Source organism: Argiope bruennichi, chromosome 3, assembly GCF_947563725.1.
Source record: "Argiope bruennichi chromosome 3, qqArgBrue1.1, whole genome shotgun sequence".
Classification (NCBI taxonomy): Eukaryota; Metazoa; Arthropoda; class Arachnida; order Araneae; family Araneidae; genus Argiope; species Argiope bruennichi.
In genome coordinates this window covers 113,051,354-113,073,828 of record NC_079153.1, presented here as the reverse complement: position 1 = coordinate 113,073,828, position 22,475 = coordinate 113,051,354, and the positions used below count along the sequence as shown (strand labels likewise).

The 22,475-nt window shown below is 28.1% G+C and overlaps 1 protein-coding gene across 2 annotated transcripts in view; it reads right to left on the bottom strand.

Moving 5' to 3' along the window:
* The window catches only part of LOC129963785 (tyrosine-protein kinase SRK3-like), a 54,017-nt gene extending 31,982 nt beyond the window's left edge, over positions 1-22,035 (bottom strand). The window contains exon 1 of one of the 2 annotated variants that reach the window (XM_056078340.1): positions 21,934-22,035. In XM_056078340.1, coding sequence (XP_055934315.1) covers positions 21,934-21,983 — 50 coding nt within the window. In that variant the 5' untranslated portion in view covers positions 21,984-22,035. Of the gene's footprint in view, positions 1-8,475; positions 8,728-21,933 lie in introns of those variants that run through there. The other variant, XM_056078341.1, reaches the window with a different exon arrangement.
* Between the last annotated feature and the right edge of the window lie 440 nt (positions 22,036-22,475).

The following is a 22,475-nucleotide window of genomic DNA, read 5'->3' as shown; positions in this document are numbered from 1 at the left end:
ATTATCGTTTTATCTTGTATTCGAATAGTCGGATAGATAGATTTCCTCTGAATGGTTTTCATTCAAAATTTGACAGAAATCTGGAAATGGGTGTGAAGACCATATACCAAATTTTACCAGTCTATTTCAAAGCGGTTCTGAGTTTTATGATCATATACAGTCGGACATAATTCCATAAATGTGTTTTTCAAACTCAAGGAGGTCTAAAACGTGAAGATTAGTCAAACTCTAGAGTTCAAATATTTTGACGATTATAATACTTTCTCATTTTACAGTGGAATGCGAGAAAATAAAAAAATTGGTAAACTGCAGCTCCTTTAGCAAGAGACTATTTGCCTAGTTGAGTTGACTACAAAGGATATCCTGAGTTTTCTTAGAATGAAACTCAAATGTATTTCCCTTTATCTGCATTTATACTGAAAAAATTCAAGATGTCGAACTTTCCCTACTCTAGCCGTCTTTGGCAACCATTTTCTTCCCCCAGATTATTAACTTTTTGGATTGTTAAATATTAATGCGAAATGCATATTTTTTAAGTTTCTCCTTGCTATTTTATGACATCGAAAAACATGAATTTATTTGAATAAGTCATAGCAATTTATAACGAATGAAAATTAAGAAGTGTATATATAGCCAAATAAAAGCGAAAATGAAAATCTTACTTAGGAATTAATATCTAAATAAGTTGGTTTTTTTTCAGTCTTTTAACATTGGCAAAAAGGATACGATTTTAACATTGGATAAAGGGATACGAAAAAATACGATTGAATCTTTGATGATGAGTTTGAATTTTATAACATTAAACAAATTGTGTATTACATTAAAATTTTTATTCAAAATAAAGAAAGCATAGTATAGAAATGAAATTGATGTTATTAAAAAGATAATTTTTTGTCTTAAAATGATTCAAAACCATTTTTATGACATAATAGTTTTGGAAGATAGGATTGGATTTAAATTTTCATTGGTAAGTCTTCTCAGTTACCCATCTGGCAATGGTAAAGCTATTTTCGCGCCGAATTAACACGATTTTTTTTTTTTTTTTTTTTTTTTTACATTTTCTTTTTTTTCTTGTTGAACAGGGTTTTTGTCCAGTGCTTATTCAGAGCATAGTTCAGAGTTAGTTTCATTAACTAACGAAGCGTTAAGCGCAACCATAACAACGTTTAATTAAGTAGTCTGAATTATCGTATAGTGATTTGCTTATATTTGATTGTTGCCATTCTACAAAATATAATAAGAGCGATTTCAGTTCTACGTATTTTAACGTTTCATATAAATATATAGTGAGAAAGAAAGATATTAGAGATAAATCATACTATGTTTAGGTGTCCGCCGTCGATTTGGACAACAGAAGATACCATATTTAATCTTAAGTTCTTTCCTCTTGGAAAGAAAGTGTATTAGACCATGTGGCATTAGATTCACCATTAGTGGCGTAACTAGAGTGCAACAGACCGAGGAAATGGCTTAGCCGCTATTACCATGGAGATTAAAATCGAAGAATCAGTTAATTTTGTTTGAAGTAATAACGTATCTTTATTTTTCAGGTTCTTAAAAATTAAAATTGCACCAATCAGCGTAAGGGGAATATAATGAATATAGTTCCTTTTACAATTGCGGAGCATGAGCAATTAAATTTTTCAAAATAAAAATATTCGAAGCAAATATTTTAACGAAAAAAAACCCATCTAAAGAAAAGATGTGTGAAAGCTGTGTGTGAATGATAAAAGTGAAAGCTTCTTGAAGTCCTTTAAAAAAATTTATATCTCAAAGAGAAAGGGGAATGCTTAACCATCTTCAGATAAGAAAGATAATCAGTCCACCAATTTTACAAAAGGTCTCAAGCTTTCTCACAGCATGTAGGGCAATAAAATGGTGCAGCTTTCAAATTCATACTGATTGAAATTAGCTTCATCTAAAGTTCTTGATAAATAACTAAACAATATGCATTAGTCCTATTTTCAAAGAGAAAAGTAGAGCACAGAAATAACTACTTCTACTTGTTAGGTAAAATATAAAAGGATTCCATTCAGAATTATTAAAAGGTAAAGCTTTTATGGATAAAAAAAAAGTAATATATGTAATTTTTTCATCATTCATATTAATTGATGAATTTATTCAGAACATATATATATATATATAATATTTTCTGTTGTATCAAAATTTTTATGCAAACAACATTTTGAGTTTCAACACTTTTTAAATTAGGAAAACAATAATGTACCAAATTAAAAAAAATTAAATATAAATTAAGATTTAGGTTTGAAACTAATTCTCTTTTATAAAGTTTATTTTTTACTGTCCATATTTAATACCTATTGAGCCTCTATTTCTATAATTTTTAATCGAGAATGTGTGGGTTATTTTTTTTTACCTTGACGCATTATAGAGCAAACAATTTGACTTACAGTTGCCAAATTCGGCACAATAGAATCTGGAGAGTGGAAGTGTGCACCTTGAAGCGATTTTTTTGAAACTTTAATTATGATTTTAATTCATTAAAAGGTAAGTTTCTTTCCCACAAAAATCAGAGCTATTCAACACTGTTATAACATGCGTAACTGTTATAACATAAACTGTTAACTACTATTGAAGCGAGTACACTCATTTGTGGATTTAGGCGTTTTATACCCTAGAAAGTGGACATAATGAGGTCTCTGTTTAATAAAATGATTAATTTAGTTTGACATTTCAGCACTTTTTAACAAGCTGAAAATTTATTTTAGGTAATAATTTTTATTTTATTGATTTTGTAAATATATCTATTTTTTAAAAGTTTATATACTATTTGTCCAGATTAACGGGCATCTACGATTGTATACAATATTATTAAAAATATTGTTCGGTTTTATAAGTATTCCAATAACTAAGTGGATGCATTAAAACATGCAAGAAAACCTGAAAAATTATACTTCATGAAGTGTTAACATTTCTCTAATATTTTATGATTCACAGAATTTGCATTTTCTTTCAAACTTATTTATTTGGCAACTAGAAATATTTTTTATCGACCTGCATTCTGCTCTCTCTGAATCTAACCTTTTTAGGCAGCTACTTGTTTAATTGAATATTCGCCATTAGCTACACTGCAATCATTAATCTGGAAACATTATCTCGGAAAAAGAATTTGAAACTTCTAATTCCAAAAATTTTGGTATTAGATGCTAGATGGAATGGGAAAAGCACCCTCATGATAGTGGCTGCCGCCATGTATGGAAGACAGTTCCAGGTGTATCAAAGAACCTGTATTCAAAATGGAAGTGCAATTAAAATGGATTATAATGCCTCTAGAGGTGTTATTCTGTGGATCGATATCATTATGTTAAGATAAAAAATGTTGAAGAATATTAGATTGGCGAGTAAAAACAGAGAAAAGTAATTGCTAAAAAAAAAAAAAAAAAAAAAAATTGACAAGTTTTCCCAAATTTAAATTTAAGAAAGAACTCTGATTTATTTTAGTAAATTTAAATGAAGCTTGTTTTTGTATCATTTTATCTCCTATACTGACAATATTTATGATTGTCCTCTTTAACTTGTTATTTTTGTGGAATGTATTCTGAATTTTGCAGTCTAAATTCGCAAAACATGCTGTCAAAATATTTTATAAAAAGATTTTTTTAACTATACGTTTGTTTGGAGATATTTATGTTACGAAAATTTACTTGTAACCACTTAAATACAAATGTATAGATGATATCAAATATAACAACACAACAGAAAGATATTTTGCTTTTATTTAATGTTTATATCTGTCTCCATATTTAATAATGTGTAATAAATTAAACTCCAGAATTCTCGTTAATACTAAAGTTTCTTCATAATAAAAAAATATTAAATTAATCAATTTGGTGTAAGAAATTTCGCGATTTAAGCCTCTTTCTTGTCGCTTTATGCCATGAAAAAAACCTTTGTACCAGGTACCTCTAAAACTTGAGATCACAGCTGTTTTTAAATTTAAAAAATGATAGAACCTCATTTAACAAACGAGTACAGTTTTTCCAAAAATGAAGCATTCTTTTACTTTCTGAAGTTTACCGACTCCACACTCAGGAAAAGACTTGAATTACAGAAATGACACTTTTTTAGATGACATGATACAGCAAACTGAAAATATCAATGTGAAGGGAAGCAAATTGCTAACATGGTCTTTAAGACAATGCCACTTTTGTGTTCTTATAACTCATTTACTTTAATGTGACGATGTTTTTTTTCTTTTATTAAGATAGACTACATAAATAATATTTTTTATTATAGTTACAGGTTGTCGAATTCGGACCACAGGGGTCTTTTTCTTTAAAATATTGAGAGAGAAAATAAAAAAAGTTTGTTGCATATTTATATCCAAAAATATAATTTTTTAAATATATATAATGAAATAGAAAAAAATTTATATAAACCTGTATGTGTGTGTGTGGGGGGGGGATCTCCAAAATTTCTTGAATTATCATATTGGCTGATAGTCAAATTCCAAAAGTGTGTGTTTTGGACCAAAGGAGGTCTGAAACGTAGAGATTCTCCAAATTTTCAAATTCGAGTTTTTTGAGGATTACGATAATTTATTTTATATTACGATTACGATTCTTTTTTACATATGAGAAAATAAAAAGTTTATTGTTGATTCAATCAAAGAAACTGATTTTTCAAATTAAAATTCCATTTCTTTAAACAATATTAAGTAAAAAATATTTTTGATTGACAGTTTGCCACAATTTATAACCCAAGTATGATATCTCATGCACTGTATCATTTTTCCTTTCTTTATTTTTTAATATATAATGCAAAATAAAACAGCCTCAGTTTTTATTGTTTTTAAATCATATTGGATGTCTTTTTTTTTTTTTTAAATCTGGATTGCTTTATTTTCACGTTATGAAAGTTATTTGTTACTATAATTGGCTTTTCTCATTTTTCTAATTGAAATAATGATTCTATTAATTAAAACAATCCAATTTTGATATTGCTTGTGGTCAAGATTCAGACAATCTACAATAAGACTACAATAAAAAAATATTTTTATAAAGTTATATTTAATTGTAGTCAAACAAATTTCTTTTAGTAAAGAAAGCACTGAAACCAGAGATCTGATAATTACAGACTAAATAAATACAAATACGAGTGCCAATTTTTTTTAAAAAAAATCTTATACTTCCTACGGTTTTTTTTTTTTTTTTTTTTAGTAAATACAGATGAAATTTAAGTTATATTGATTGATAAAATCTTTTATCATAGAACCTGATGAATACTTGCCCCAATTAACTGCAAAAATCATGTAAAATGGTTTAAAAAATAATATTGTCATAGTAAGACTTAACTTAATTTGATCAGATTAAGTTCCATTTGCATCTCTTTTTGGAGAGATCATCGTTTAGTCAGACAATGAAGACGATACCGTGCTGGCAGTCGCCTCTCTAAACTTCCTCATCTCATCAGCAATTGCACATTTCTACCTGTCAGATTTAATGTGAAGCATCTGAATATACGTCTATAGTTTGCAAAGCAGTTCAAACATTGATAAACATCTACAATTTTAATGTAAAGTTTGCATGTCGAATGAGCACGCTATCTGACTTGCGGAGTTTTTGAATAAATCTGTTCTCATTCAGGTGGATGAATAGACGGACAGTCTTCTTACAGACGGATTTTTACCAAAATTTGAAAGAAAATTACAATTACGATGCTTAAGTTGAATAATAAATTTTATTTGATCAGGTGATTATATTTTGGAGTAAGTATATTCAGAAGCAAACAACATCAAAAATTAAAAAAAAAAAGTTAAAAAAAATCGGATTTAAGGAGATTTGTAACTTAGAAATTCATCTACAGCTTGAGATCGGATGTCTTAACAAATGCAATACTTTCTCTTTGCATTCTTTGAGAACGTGAAAGTGAAAAAAGAAGGGCAGAGAATCTATTACGCGAATAAACTAATGACTGCTTATCATGAAGCACAATCAATGTCTGTTTTATTATATAAATATATTGAATATTTTTCTTTCATCATGGCTTTACGTGGCCAGTGATGATCAAATTACACTAATAAATTAAATTGAAAATTATCATAAATATTATGGGACGAAACTTCATTTATTTATTATCTTGTCATTTTATAGCGGTTAGATATTTTTGTTTAAATTTTTGCTTTTATCAATAAAGCAAAAATTTAATGGATCAAATATTGGATAAGATATAAAATTATATTGATATAAGATATAAAAGGTAGAATTTATTTAAAATAAAATTCGTATAATTAATATTCAGATGAAGCTTCTTTATAATTTATGTAACACAGAAGCTCCTGTTAAGAATAAATTATACAATTCTATCCGTCGAAAAAGACGTGTGTTTCTAAAAATATTTTATATGCGTAATTTTATCGTTTTAGAGATTCGGCAGAAAGGATAAATAGATAAATGCAAGCACTTTACGAAATATCAGATAAAAAAAAAGTGATAAAATAAGCTGATTTTGCTGAATGCAATTCATTTTCGTTTTTACTCATTGAAATAACGGATATTTTTCAAAGAAAACAAATTACCGAGGAAAATTTCACATATTTGCAACCTTTAAGCAAGTTAAATGAATTTATAATGAACTTAATTTCGGAAGGCCTTTCCATTTCTGTGTCATAGAAATTTTCATTAAATATACTATTTGCAATTTTCTTGCTATGTCAAAATTAATAAATTTCTAAAAACATATTTTTATTACATTAATTTATATTATAGCAGATATTAACATATTCTAATAAAACCATATAAATAACTCTATTTTAGTTTTTTTTTTTTTTTTGGAAGTACGTTGCTAACTGAAAGAAAGACCCAATTGCCTGTTTGCAATTTAACGAAAATTATTCCCCCGAAATATAAGATAAGTTCATAATGATTTATCTTCGCATTTCAATAGTTCATCAAGATTACAAATTGAATTTTGTTAAGCACTAAAACGTCAAATTGCCATTTATTTCAGACTTACTAAAATAGTTTTGTATGCATTTATATTATATAGAACATTTTCTGATGAGAGGAGGATATTTTTGCCGTTTGGGATGTCTGCATTTAAATATATGGTTATCTATATGAATAATAGCATTAATCATTTTTTTAAAATCTTGTAAGGTTAAAAGCTAGGTTCGGTTATGAACAAAAAATGCTGGAAGCATGAGAAATACTTTATAAGTAAAAATTCGGTCGAAAAATATAAACGTGATTTTTTTATACGCATCAGTGGAAAATAAACTCAAAACATCTATGACAGTTCATTAAAAAATGCAAATAAGAGGTCGTTCAAAATATTTGTTAACTATATTTCGAAATTTTCGAAATATAAATTAATTATTTTCTTAAATTTTATAATGGGCTTATCTCTGCATATAAGACTTAAAGTCTGCGTGTGTGAGTATTCAAATATCACTTCAGAAAGAGTGCCGAAAAGGAGGGCGGAAGCTGAAGCAGTTTCGACAGAACTTGAAAAAGAAACGTTCAAGTTTCCCGTTCGCGGGTTAAAAGTACTGTAAAGGTTATTAAATCCTAACTAATCTCCTATTGAGTATGATAAGGAGAGTCACGTAGCAAATGAACAGACTAAAATAATATTTAATTTGTATGTTTCAAAGTATCCAATCAAATAATCAAAAATTGTAATAATCTTTTTAAGAGGACAACTATCCCTTAGGGTCAGAAGGAGTGAGAACCAGAGCAGAAGGAGCAATTCAGATCAGACTTAGCATGTTCTTTTTTCATTATTTATTTAAATATAATATAAGACAAAAAAATAATTCTAATCTATTACCATCTGAAGTGAAAGAGTCATCAACACATTTAACAAATGTGTTTATGACAGCAATAGCATTATATTTATTTAGCCAGTTTTATTTTGGAATGATTTTCATGGTACTTTTCTCTCAATTGTTGTTTAAAAATATTGCATAGTTAATTTATAATTCATTTTATTAAAATTCGAGCAATATTTCATTAGCAATGTAATGTTAGAATAATATATTATTAATGCAGATAGCGTCGTCCCTTTTCCATGGTTTTGACTTTAAAAAAAAAGACTGAACAATGCCTGGTACTCGTGTAGTCTATTATAAAGAATGATGATCAAAATTTTATGCGAAGTAGTCGTTACTGTAAACGAAATGTGATTCATATTAATTCTTAAATGTCACATTACAATGACTGGTACATTTTCAAATAATATTACGATGCAGGAAAAAGAGTCATTGTTATTAAATCGTAAGAAATCACAACTCTAATTTCAGTATTATTCAGATAAATAATTGATTAGAACGTCAGATATGCAGCTAAATTTTAGAACCTTAATTCTTAAGGAATATTTAACTTATTAATATATATTGATGACAACTAAATGCGTAAAACAAACTGCCCCTAAGGAATCCTAACGAATGGATAATCGGCTGCTATCGAACAACTAAGTAAAATAAAAAAAGAAAAAGAAAGAAAGAAAACTTACGTAAACAACTTGTTGATGCTAAATAATCCTTTGTCTCAAATTTGATTCATAATTTTAATCCAGAACAGCCAACTTTTCCATTCGAATGCCTAAAGTCTCGGCTGTATCAGACGTGTTAATGCTGGATAGTGAAACTTGTGACAACTTTGTTTCTGTGCACTTTCTTTCAGACATGGGACTTATCATACAATGCATTTTGATATCAAAAAATTGTCGCTTCATCGAGAGTTTTTTTTTAATGTTATCTCAAGAGGCGTGTCCTTAGATGACAAAACAAATACGTCATTGAGGATAAAGGATTGATGTATAAATTTACTATGAAGTAGGTAGAAAATATTGGCATCTCGGTATCTGTAATGTAATTCAATATCAAAATTCCGGAAATGGAAATTTCCGTATCATTGTTTAATGTCCGTTACTTAGAGGTAATAAAAGGAACTGACGAAACAGAAGGAAATGTCCAAGGGCAAGTTTTCATTGAATCTGCCGACTAATGAACTTTTAAAACATTTCTTATGAAGATTTTGGATAGGAGTCTCTCTGAAATTAATACATAGTCATTAAACAGCTGATATTCGAATTATATTTCTAATTTTTAATAATAAATTATGTAAAAGTAAAATCCAAAATTCCTCAATATACATATAGAAGAATGCCATAATAGACCACTTGACAATGTTTACAAATAATCGTTATATATGTAAGGGTTTCTTAAATTTTTATCATTTTTTTTACCATTATTCAATAAAATTTCGCGACTCGGGAATGAGAAGAAAATAAGAAATTAATCAGCAAGAGTAGTCTTCCCAAAACTTTCTCGCATGCTCTCTAATAAACTTTTCATGCCAGAGAACGTTTTACATGGCATTGACGTACAATAGTTACGAAATATTTTTGGCGCGAATTTCGCATTTTTACTGAATTATTTGTGTCGTCCTTGGAGAGTTATTTGGCAATTAATCCCTGACATACGTTAATAGTATCCAAAAATCGAAAATGTGATTTAGATATGTTTTTCTCAATCAATTAAAACAAAGATCTTACACAAAATTACACTTGCAGTCACAAAATCTCATACCAAATTTGAGATATTGAAATCATTGACTTTTTGAAATAATTGCGTTTACATGTTTCTAAAAGTACAGACCGACAGACAATCAGCCCGGGGTTAGATTTGGCTCAAAATTTAATAAGTGTCTACCCTATGGATGTTAAATCTGTGCACCGAATTTTATTTATCTAGCTCTCTTTGTTTTTTAATTATCTTACAAACTTATAACAAACAGCCAGACAACAGACTTCTTCTGAACGGAGTTTTCTCAAAATTTGACAGAAATCTACAAATTTGGTTTTTAGCCTGTATACCGAATTTCCTCCTTCTAGCTTAAAGTGTTTTTGAGTTATCTTTGTCACACACAGACAGATAGACAGACATTTTTCAAAAATACTTTTTTTCGATTTCAGTAAGGTCTGAAACTTGGAGATTCGTCAAAATCTCGAGTTCGAATCTATTGACGATTATTATACTTTCTCTACACTAAGTATACGAGAAATTTTTTTTTAAAAAAATGGGCGTGGCTTTTTTTATTGCTTTTTTGTATATTGTGTGATTGGTTTTAAAATTTAGCTTCGTAGTATAGCGAAGAAAATCGAATGTTTGCTCTGAATCTTGCCCCTTCGACAAACATATGAGCATAATTTCCAAATCGACCAATTTCATAATATCAACAAATTTCATGTCAGGATTGCATGCCGAATTTCCCTTATGTTTCATTTTAATTTATAGCAAAATCCAGATTAGCCAAATTTGGATTAACCGAAAGTGTTATCCAGAATGTGTCTGAAATCACAAATCCAGAGAACATGTACCAAACGGATATAACGGCGATTATTCCCTAACAAATCGCTAAATAACTGTGTTAATTAACTTTAATAAAAAACATAGAAAGTGCAGCTTATAGAGATTTACTCTCAAAACATTTCCGAATTGCATAATTAATTAGATATAAAAAAATAAGATATATTCAAAAAAAATCTAAAAAATTCGTTATCTGAAATGGCTTTCCTCCTTTGCTGTATATATATATATATATATATATATATATATAAAAATTTCTAATAACTATATTTAAAGGAATTTTTTTTGTCAAAATCTAATTCGTAGTAAAAAACAAAAGAGGGGGAGAGAGAGATCGGAATTTCTTTTAAGGTGAAAAAAAAATTTATAAAAAATTATTTAAATAGCATAAGAATAGTTTTTGTGATATAATAACATTCTTACGACTTAATAATTACTATTTTAATTCCTTTTATTTAAAACTTTAAAAATTCCTTTCTTATTGACCATTTACTACCTAATAAAATAATTCCATGTCAAATTTGATAGTTTAGGTTCACCAGTCTACTGCGTTCAGCAATTTAAACTATTTTTTCATCACATATGTGATGTCACAATTTACAGATTGTATATAAAGATTATATTGCTAAAAATGACGAAATAGTAATTATGTCAGGCGATGTTCTTAATGTGATAATTCGTAAATCATGTAAAATGAGTAAGTTCTAATATTTTTTTTAACATTTGTTCTAACGTCTTTTATCATATTATTATTAAGAAACGACATTTCAGATATAGAAATTCATTTGAAAGAATATTTTCTTTTTTTTCATCAAATGAGATACAATTTCCAATTAAGGCTCTATAATAATACATCTTCCTAAAAGGCATTTTGAAATTACGTAAGGATAAAAATGCAAATAGTTCTCAGAGATTCAGCAACGAGCATTATTTTATTAATAATCCAAATTAAGAATTATAATAATGTTCTTTTCCACACGTAAAAAATTACTCGAAAACACACTTTACCTTGTAACCCTTGTTACTCTCTTGTTGCAGTACTTCAGAGAGAAGGAAAAATTGGGAACACAAGTGCGTTTTTCATCCTTTTATTCAACGAATCGGTAGATGCGGGTTTTAATATCAGAAAATTATGAATTTAACAATGTAGAGAAATAACAGTAAAAATGACATGTAAATGTTAAATGCCTGTGAAATTTCATAATACTTGAAAAAAAATGTTTACATTTATTTAATTGTATAATAATAATATTACTTCATTGCGGAAGTTTTGAAATTTGTGAGAAAAATAATAAAGTTGTGGAATCTGTCTTGCGTTTGAAACCGGAATAATAAAAGCCATTTCGCCAAAGAAAAAAAAAATCTTTACGCAAGTACAGCATGTTAAAAGGATTCTGACATTAAAAAAAAATATTTCATTTAAAATTACTTCTAAATTTGTATCTGATTTTTTAATTGCGCTATATATATATATACTAAAATAAACTCTCTTGAAAGTGATTCGCAATTGAGTGTGTTATTTAGTTTGTCAATTTTTTCTGCAACAACCTAATGAAATCGCGCAATAAAATATTTAATGCAACAGTAGAAGAGGTGTGAATTTCATTGCAATAATGAAAAGTATTACTGAAAATTATGAAAAAAAAAGTATTTTTAAAAAATAAAAAAATAAAGATTTACGATAAATAATTTGGTACAATCAAGAAGAAATAATTTGAATTTTAAATTGCCGTAAAAATTATTTTGTGCTACGATATTTCTGAAAACTGTCAACTAAAAATATCGAAATTCCGCTTAATTTTTTATAATTCATTAAAATTCAAAAGAATTGTTTCTAGGTGCACATTTTCATTTAAAAATTATACCTGTGGCAATTTGGTAATTGTAATTCAAACGGCCTGGCTTATAGAGAGCCAACAGATAAACACAAATTCTTCTGTATTATTAGAAGATTTTTATGACATTTTTCAGCTTTCTTTTACTAATATTTTTTATTTGTAAATTACTTTTTTGAAAGAAATTGTCAAAGTTTCACTTTGCTTCATTGTTTTATCTGTTTTATCTGAATTTAAATAAATGAATGTTAAAGTCCTGATTTGTTGCAAGAAAACACTAAGGGAGGAAGACAAGACTTTCATGATAAGAAGTTTTATAAACTGATAAGAAGTACTTGTACACACACACATACAAACAAATAAAAAAACCCATTGGCGGATATCTTTACGTTCAAAAAATTGCGACACTGTTTTTTTTCCAGCCCCCTCATTTAAATCGATTTTAAATTCATATTTTATCAGCTTTCAGGCCGAAGTGCTGATCAGCAGTTTTCTTTAAATGCAATCGAGAATGATGTATACGATTTCAAAAGTATCAAAACGTAAAAGCTGAAAGCAATTAATTTTACTTATAAATTTTCTCACAAGATTTTAAAAAGATTAATAGAGAAACATTTCAATATAATAATACAGCAATTTATTTGGAGATAGATATCTTTTTACGAAAATTTACCTTTCGAAGGTCTGATGAAAAAAAGTAACTTTTCCGATATTGATAAACATTTTTTTTTGTCTGTAAAATACTTTTATTTATTATAAAATATCTGCTTCATATTGAAATTTTAATAACTAAAAAAGTTTTGAAAATTGAACCCAATGCTAAAACGTGCAAACATTGAAATATATATTTTGTGTATTGTATATAGCTATTTTGTTTGTATTTTTTTTAAATTCTTCCGTATACAATGACACGCCTGATACGAGCATCAAATTTTCTGCTTTTAATCTACAATTAAGTAAAAGTGCGTAATTTAAAATGCAAAAATCATTTAAAAACACTTTAATATTTAATATATTATTTTAGGAATAGAAGTAGTAATTAATGTTCCAAATAGGATGTGTCGTCTCATCGGAGGTTTAGATGACATAACCTATTTGGTGCTAGCTTCGTTGATATAAATTTGAAGATCAAGGGTTAATGAAAATTCATTTTGCCATTTGTGTAAATATATCATTATTATCAAAGTTTCTTTTAATTCATATGCTGTTTTTAATTACTTTGTTTGAATCATTTTCATTTTGTATCTGAATGAAAATATTAATATACATAATTAAAGTTTGTAAGATAAAACGATATATGGAAATTAAAACTCTGCGAAAAATTAGATTCTGGTAAAATATGAAAGTAACAGAATTTCACTTAAGAATCACACCAGAATAGAAATTTGTGGCAAAGTAAAATTTTATTTAGAGATTGGATTTTTTTTGTGTGTGTTGTATATAACTATAAAGAGAGCCTTCAAGAATGCTCTTGAAAGTAAAATCTATTTGATTTTTTTTTTCAAGATAGCCAACATTTCGGTACCTTACATAGTAGAAAAAATTACCATTTACAAAAAAAGACTTCATAGCTCACATTAGTTTTCAAAAGTAATATGATAAGATTAGAAGAGCAATATCTCCCTCCCTATCTATATTCATAGGGAAATATTAAAAAACGATTGAGAAAACTCGTATTTTTCAGCTAATATTTCAAATATTCTTAGGAATTTGAATTCCAAATCAGAGGAGAAAAAGAGAAGTGACAGAGAAATAATTCCTAGAGACATCAAATCGGAGAGATAATTTGCGAAATGCTGAAGGGTGTTTACGGCAACCATGTCTAAGAAAAGATCATAAAGTTTTATTTCTTATCTGACTTTGAAGAGTATTTATTTCTTATCACGTTCCGAAACAATTATTTCAAAGAAAAATCCTGTCTAAGAAATGAAAATAAATATGTTATAGTTATAATTTTGAGTCTCTTGCTAATAAATTATATTGATACAGAATGCTGATAATGGTAAAAAGTTTAATGAAATATCCACGATATGTAGAATTTTTTTACAGAAGAAGAATTTTTAGATATCGTTTGAGAGCCATTGTGAATACACTTTTCTTAAAGGTGAGAGTTAAAAACGAATCTTACGGAAACCTCAGTTTCGTTTCATAAAATTATCACTTCGTTTTGATGCAACACAAGGGCGATTCTGGAATTTGCCTCGTAATTTTGAACGGTTCTTTGGTGACGAGGTGTAGAGGGAATCAGTATCTCCTCCGAGTTTCCCACCGCACCAACGGAAAACGAAATTCGGTATCCTTTTGGCATTTTGCTACGATAACTTCCAAAAATAAAGAGCACAAAATTTTTACATCATGTTAAATTCCAAGAATTATTTTTACAATAATATCCATGTATTTATCGTTTATTTTTTTTTCTTCCTATATTCTGTTAATATTTGAGCACATTCGGTATGTTTCATTATTGAAGTGAAACTCATATCTTTTCAATGATGTTACTATATTTTTTCTAGTTTTATTTTATTTTTAAATTGTGCCCATTTTTAAATATTACTCTTCTTTCTATAATAAAATTATATGTATAAGATATAAATAAACAAGTAATATATAAAACAAAATTTTTAAAGTCAATTCTTACTTAAATCAACACATTTTTTTTTTTTATTTTAGTTACTTTTTATTAAATAATTACAAACTTGATGACAAAGGCGGCGACATGGCGGCGGATTTGGCGACCAAATAGAGATTATTGGACAAATTTAATTAATTAATTAATATTTAAAAAAATGTATGAATATCAAGTGTCAAGTGTCACTACAAGTTTAAAAAAATGTATTTGAACTTGAGTGGATGAATAAAAAGTATTTTATTAACGATTGAAAATTTGAACAAGATATATATATAGAGAGAGAGAGAGTGTGTGTGTGCTAATAGTAGAAATTGAAAAAATTAAAGAAATGCATAGCACAATGATTAAAATAGCGTAAATCTACTAAAACATTACGAATGTTATGTTTATCAAAATTTGAAATTTAGAATTTATTTTGTTTTGGAAGTCATTAAGATGAAACTATACAAAATATTTTATTAGAATTTTCAGCAACCATTAATTCGGGCGAACTCACTGGACACCATATTTTGTTAATAACAAGAAATCAAATACCTTGTACAAGTCTGATTAGCATTAAACGCTTACAACAATTATTGCATGACGGATAAACATAGTTTTGATTGCAAATGACAACCTCTGAGGCTCTATAAATAATCTGATAATCTATAAATATTTTCAGGAACATGAGTTAAGACTCTTGGGAAAATATGAATATTTAACAATCTCGTTTTATCCTAGAGTACTTGTAATTTAATAGAAAATTTAATAAATTTACAACATTATAAATCATAAAGGTCTGTCCTCTGCTTCTCTCTTAGTCCAGTAACTTTAGTGTCCCCCCTTGGAATAAATTTGAGTCAAAAAATTATAAATAGTCCATTATAAATTATATTTCAAAAGCTCTTGCCATTCTATTAAACGCTTTCCGTCTTTTTTTCCTCCCTTTCTTTTTTCGAAGGGGTTGGAGAGGATTAAATTGTATTTGGCCAATCTGAATATTGATCAGTGACCTGGAAGTTTAAAACAGAAAAAAAAAAAAAAAAAATTAGGATGGAGTTTTATTTCTTTAATCGCTTCAGTTAAGTTCGATATGATTATAATGCCCCTTCCTCGGACAACGTGAGCTTTGGCTGTGAAGTGAGAAAAGGTGAAATTAAATAAGGCATTTTTTCAGTTTTTTCAAAATTATTTAAAACCGACACATTCATTCTTAAAAAAAAAAATGAGGATTTTAAGGAATTTACTTAAAATGAACAACAAAACTTTGTTTATTTTACTGCAGAAATATGAATACTAGCTCTTATTAAAGTTTCGGTGATTTTCCAGTTTTTAAATAAATTCACCTTTCAGAAAAAAAAGGATGACGTATGCAGTCAAAGAATTTGTCTAAATATAGATTTCATGCTGTGAGCACACATCCTTGTGTGTCTCATCCGTATGTGTTTGGCCGATTTAAAAATCAACGATGCATTTAATCATATTTAAATTATAATCTCTTAAAAGTATTTACACTTTAAGTTGGGAAATAAGCTACTTTTTTACAATAATTATTGCAGTAGTTGAAAGATGAAGTAAAGTCGAGCAAAAGTACGACAGCCTGACATATATTTAAATTAGTAAATTAAATGTTTTAAGAAATATACAATTAAAAATAATAAATAGCAGAAATATTACACGTAGGAATGGACCTCAGAATGGCATGTGAAAATTTCATGTCGTAAATGTTTAGTAATGTAAACGTATTTTGAAGAGGAAATCATTAAGACACAGTTTCACAAAATATTTAATTTTTAGCAACCATTAATCCCGGGAAATTAACTGGTTGCCAAAGGCGGCTAATATTAGTAAAAAAGAAGTTTCTGAGAATTCGGAAATACTTTTCTCTAAGTCTATAATTGTACATGAATTTTCTCAAAGAACGTAAGCAAATATGAGAAAAATAATAAGAAGATAAAACAAATTGAGAAAACAAGAAAGTAGGCTTATTATTATAGTTACCATTAAGCACCATTTAATGACAATGTCAATTCACTTCTGTTTCTCTTAATAACATCTGGATCTTTTTCCTCATTCATCTAGAGCATTTGTTCATGACTATCATATAGATATGATATGATTATAAGATATGATAATATTTAATTCTTATCTTGCAAAAATGATATTTGTAAAAGTGTTAAAAAGAGCAGAGGTGTATGAATGTGCCTTGCAGTTCGCACAAATCACTCTGTAAATTGGCAGGATCTACTATCAAAAGTATTCTACGACATACCTAATCTCATTATTTCACCACCAAATACCAATCATCTCATACCTTTCATTTCTAACTGCAGATATGTTTTTAAGTAATAATGCACGCAGCTTTCAGTATTGGAGATAGTGAGGCCAAAATGAAATTGGTTTTTTATTAGTGATGTTGCAAAAAGCAAAATCTTAATATATTCAAGGTATCTTTTCTTTGACCTCCATACAATGCTACCACGAATTTTTGCTCTCATACACAAAGCAAGTCAAAAACTTTTCTTGGTGCAGTCATTCAAAAGGAATTGCTTTTGAGGTATATAACTGTTCTTAATTTATTAAATACTAGTCACCTTTATCGATCGTTTTATTCATTAGAATTAATAGATGTTAAATTTTAGATTAAATATTTTATAAAAATATGTCTTAAAGACTTCCTCAGCAAAAGATGTTTAAACTTCAGTTTATTATAATGTACTATTTTAGAGGCCATACACAGCTCTAAACATTGTGTTATGAATTTCCACAATTTTTGGTATAAATTTTTATAGATCCAATTATATTACAGGAAAGAACACCAGTATTTAAAAACAGGTGCACTTCAAAACTTTTTTCACCATTACTTAATTCTGAAATTAAATCTTATTTGTAAATATAACAAAACTTTAAAAAATGTTATTAAATGTTTTATACTGAAATCTACTCAACGTTAAAAAGAAAGCCTAATCTTATTATCTTGATCAGAATAAAGGAATGAAAAAATTCCAGGATGAAATATTAGAAGCTATAAGGAAATGATTTGAGTTTCGCTTCAACAATAAAACACATCGTTAAAAAATATGCTTAAGATATTTTTTAAAAAATATGATTAAAAATAGAAAAAATACATGATAAAAAATAGAACTTAATTGAAAAGATAATTGATTTTTTTGGGATTTTGTTTTAAAAATGGTTTGTTTGCAAATTTGATTCAAAAACTGTATCAATAGAATATTTCTCAGCCCACTGTGTATGTATGAACACACTCATATATATAGAGAGAGAACTTCTTTGACTGTATGAATAACTCCTTTTCCAGTGGTTTTCAAATAAATTTACCTTTCTGAAGAAGGACGAATTTATATGATAGTTGGAAAATCATTGAAATTTTAATAAAATCTATTTATATACAGTACGCTCGCAACTATCCGGCTTCCATACTATCCGGCCTAGTTTTCTTTTATCGTAATGAAATAAGAAAGGCAAGGCGTCTGTTGAGTCATCTATTAAAGACTTTTTCAGAACCTACAAACTGTAAGTTTTATCTCTCAGGGTTACCTTTTCGTATCTGTATAATCATTTATCAGTGAAAAATAAAATCAGTTTGAGCCAATTTTCTTAAGAATTAGGCCTACGATTTACGTTAATGTTTTGTTTGTTTCCTGCATTTAAGTTGAGCATTACCGAAATTTATGTCAAAATGTGAACGGTTTATATCCTTTAACTTACTTTTTCCCTAATAAATTCTTGAAACGTGCAATATAGTATATATAAACTACAGTGCAGGGCCTTTTATTTTAACTCGACTCGTTACCGACAACTGTACCGCGGCTGCGTTCACATTGAAATAAACGGAGGGCTTAGTACTCAATAAGTGAGAAAATACGTATTATAACAGTTTTTGGATAAAAACTTCGTTTTCTGGTATTTGTGGGAAAAGAAATGAATTCATAGAATTCCGGCCTACCCGGCTATTTTGTTATCCGACAACTCCTTCCGCCACATTAAGTCGGATACTTGGAAGTGTATGAAAGCACAAATTCATGCAAAAAAAATTCCCCCCTTTTTTTTTGAAAATCTGGCACCTTTTAACATTATTTCCATTGAACTTTCATTTTACTTACGCCTTCCCCGTGATCTGGGCGTTCCGGGTTCTAGTCCCGGTTTGGGCATGGTCGTTCTTCCGTTGTTCTATCTGTGAGATGTGTGAATGTGCTCTTCTGTAAAAAGGGGTTGTGCAAGCGAATGAGTGATGCGTGAGTAGCAAAGTCGTACTCTTGGCCCTAGTTGGCGCTGCTAAAAAAACAAGAGACGCTCCTCCACCGGCTTAAAATCGCTGTCTTCGTAACAGCGGGTTTGTCCATGGCAAGTCCCATAAGAAACAACAACAAAGAAATATACTGAAAATAATATGGATTTTGCAAACAAATAGAGTATACGCATCTCAAAATATGCCAACTACAGAAGATTTATAATTCTCAAATACAGAGGAAAAGAAAACATAACTGTTGTTTTTTAATTAAAAAAAGAATGTACAGGTAAAATTTAGATATCTTGAAAATGCTAAAAAGAAATAATAATAATAATAAATAAAAAATGTCGAAAAAGCGATTATCAGAATTAAAATTTAGAAAGGATTTAAAGCTCTGTTCCAAAACATGGAGCACGATAATGTTTTATGCATGCTTTATCGATCATTAATTTTATTTTTAAATTTTGCTATTGATTACATAACAGCAATAATATATACAAAAAAATGAATTATGTCGCAACGCATGTAAATATAAAATAGTAGCTACAATACAATCGGTATGCTAAATAATATACAGTAGTTAAAACAATGAAAAGGATAATTGTAAAATATGCTGAAAAATAGCTTTAAAAATTTATTAAAATCAGAGAAAAAAATTCTCGGAAATAGGTACATCACTGAAAAGCTAATTATTTAAATTTTAAATTAGTGTAAAAGATGCTTTTTTTAATTATATGCTCCGAAGCTATTGAGGGAATGCATTAAAGTTTTCATTAATTTTTAATTAAAAATCTTGCAAAATTTTTTTGAAAACCCTTAGTTTGCATATATTGCGATAGTAACTATGTACCAAAACTGATATTTCTTAAGTTCATTTTCTGCTATTAACGATTTTTTCGTTATGCATGTCACTTGATAAAATAAATTAATAATGTTAATTTACAGATTTGTTTTTATGTAAATTTACAGATTTGTTTTTATGTAAATTTACAGATAATTTTTTACATAAATTTACAAATACGTTTTTATGTAAATTTTTTTATTATTTTTTTTATGTATGATTTTTTTTATGCAAACAGGAAAACTTCCTGTTTACATAAAAAAAAAATTATTTCATGCCGCCATTTTTTAAAAGCTTAAATGCAGTGTCGGAAACAGGTGTTTTGCGCCCCCAAGGTAGTATACATTGTATTGTACCTTTTTTTAAAATAAACTTGTCAGTCTAATTACACATTTCATCCTCTTTTTAAAAACTTAATTAACATTGTTTAAGTTCGCCTGCGGCGCCAATCACCCTCGGTAAGCGAACGACAAAACCCCTTAGTTCAGACTGGGCTTTAGTGGGTGCTGGCCCACGGGATAGTTGTTCCAGCACTAAGCAGGAGATGAAACTCTCCTATCAAGGATTATTGATTATATTTACCTTTTATAAAACGAGGATGTGGTTTAATTGTGAAATTTTATAATACCTTTAACAATTTAGTTTACATGAATCAAAGCATAATTTGAAATATCTTTCCTAAGTTTTATATTAAAGTATTTAAAAAAGCACAATCCACTTCATTTATTGAGTTAGAAACAAACATTTTAATAATCTATTTTAGAGTAATTTTGTATAAATATTCATATTTTATTTATTTATTTGCGAACCGCCTTTGACAGTCAGGTGATTCGTCAGGATAAAAGTCTACTAAACGGTCAATTAAATGTTTTATGTAACTTGCTCTTAATGGCTTCAACAACAAAATATTTTCTGAACAAATTTTGTTAGATTTCATGTTAATACTACTATTTTTCCATACCATTTTAAAAGCCTTACACCGTTCTGTTCATCAGGCTTTGTATTTTACTAATTTCCTATTTATATCATTATACATCCATTTTATCGCAGGACGGAGCAACAATGTTTATAAATGTATACACTAAAAAATCTTAATAGCGTTACTTGATTTTGAAGTTAAATCTTCATTGTAAGTACAATGAAATTAAAAAGAATATTTATAAAAAATATCATGCCATATACTAGAACCTACTTATTCTACTAACCTAATAGCGTTACTTGATTTTGAAGTTAAATCTTCATTGTAAGTACAATGAAATTTTAAAAAAAAATATTTATAAAAAAATCTTGCCATATACTAGAACCTACTTATTCTACTAATAATACAGATGTAATTCATACATATATTAAACAGAATTATTATTTTTTAACTTCCAACAATGAAAAAAAAATCACGTGTTTAATAGCGTGCACATAAAATATCTTAAAAAATAATTAAATTTAAATATTTTGCAACATTTTAATTGGCATTATTAAGAGGATTTTGATTAAAATAATATAAATATCATTTTTGCGCATAAATATTTTCGGAAATTACTATAATAAAACGTCAAAATGTCGCTTAATTTTAATTAATTAAAATTCTAATCGAAATTCAAGCAAAAACACTCCGAGGTGCAAAGTATATATGCGCCAAGTTTGGAAGCTCTAGGATAAACAGTCTGGCCAGTAGAGCGACAACACGTACACCCATTCATTTTTATTAGTAGTAGATATTTACTATGACTCACGTAAGCATTGCATCCACATTTGTAAGCAATTGTATTTAAATAAATACTTTGTGTTTATAAATAATGTAATAACTAAGTGAAGCTAATGAAACAAATCACTTATAACGATATTGTTAATATTATTTAATTCACAATCACTAATGATTTAAGATTAATAGAATTAGCATTTTTTACTAATTTACTTAGTTGACATCAAAGGAAATAACTTTTTTTTTAATTGATCGCAGATTCTTAGAATCTTGCCGAATCAGTCTTATATGTTGTTATTTAGGTTATCAAATACTATACTAATGTCATATAAAACAAAAGCAAAAATTCACTCTCATGAACTTACTTCTTTTTGCCCTTGCATCTTTGTAAAAGTTTAGGAAAAAATCGGAACATGATGAATTTAAATTAGCGCTTTTCACAGGCACTGGTGATCGCCATGTTCATCTTCCACTACTGTGAAGCGAAGCAGGAAACAAAAAGCGTTTCCCCGGAAAAAGGAAACTTCCGAAAAAAAGAAAATTTGTATCGCGTTATCAGTGAATCAGAATTTCCATAAAGCCGCTTACAATCGGTAATCTGAACGATTCTCTAATTAACATGCGCGATTTTTTTTTTCCATTCATGCTACCAGCTAGTTACCTTTAGTGAGCAGCTGTTCCCCGAAGATACTGGTTTTAATTCATTTCAATTGAATCATTAAGTTCTTTAATTAAATCGTTAGCTGTCTATGTTCTGTTAAATTGTTAGATAATTAAGTCCTGTTATTTTAATTGTCTACATACATTCTGTTCATTATGCGCATGAATCTATCTAATGTAAATTAGTTCCATGGCATCATAAGGCTGTTTAAAAAATAATTGCCCAGTCCATCTATCTTTTAAATTT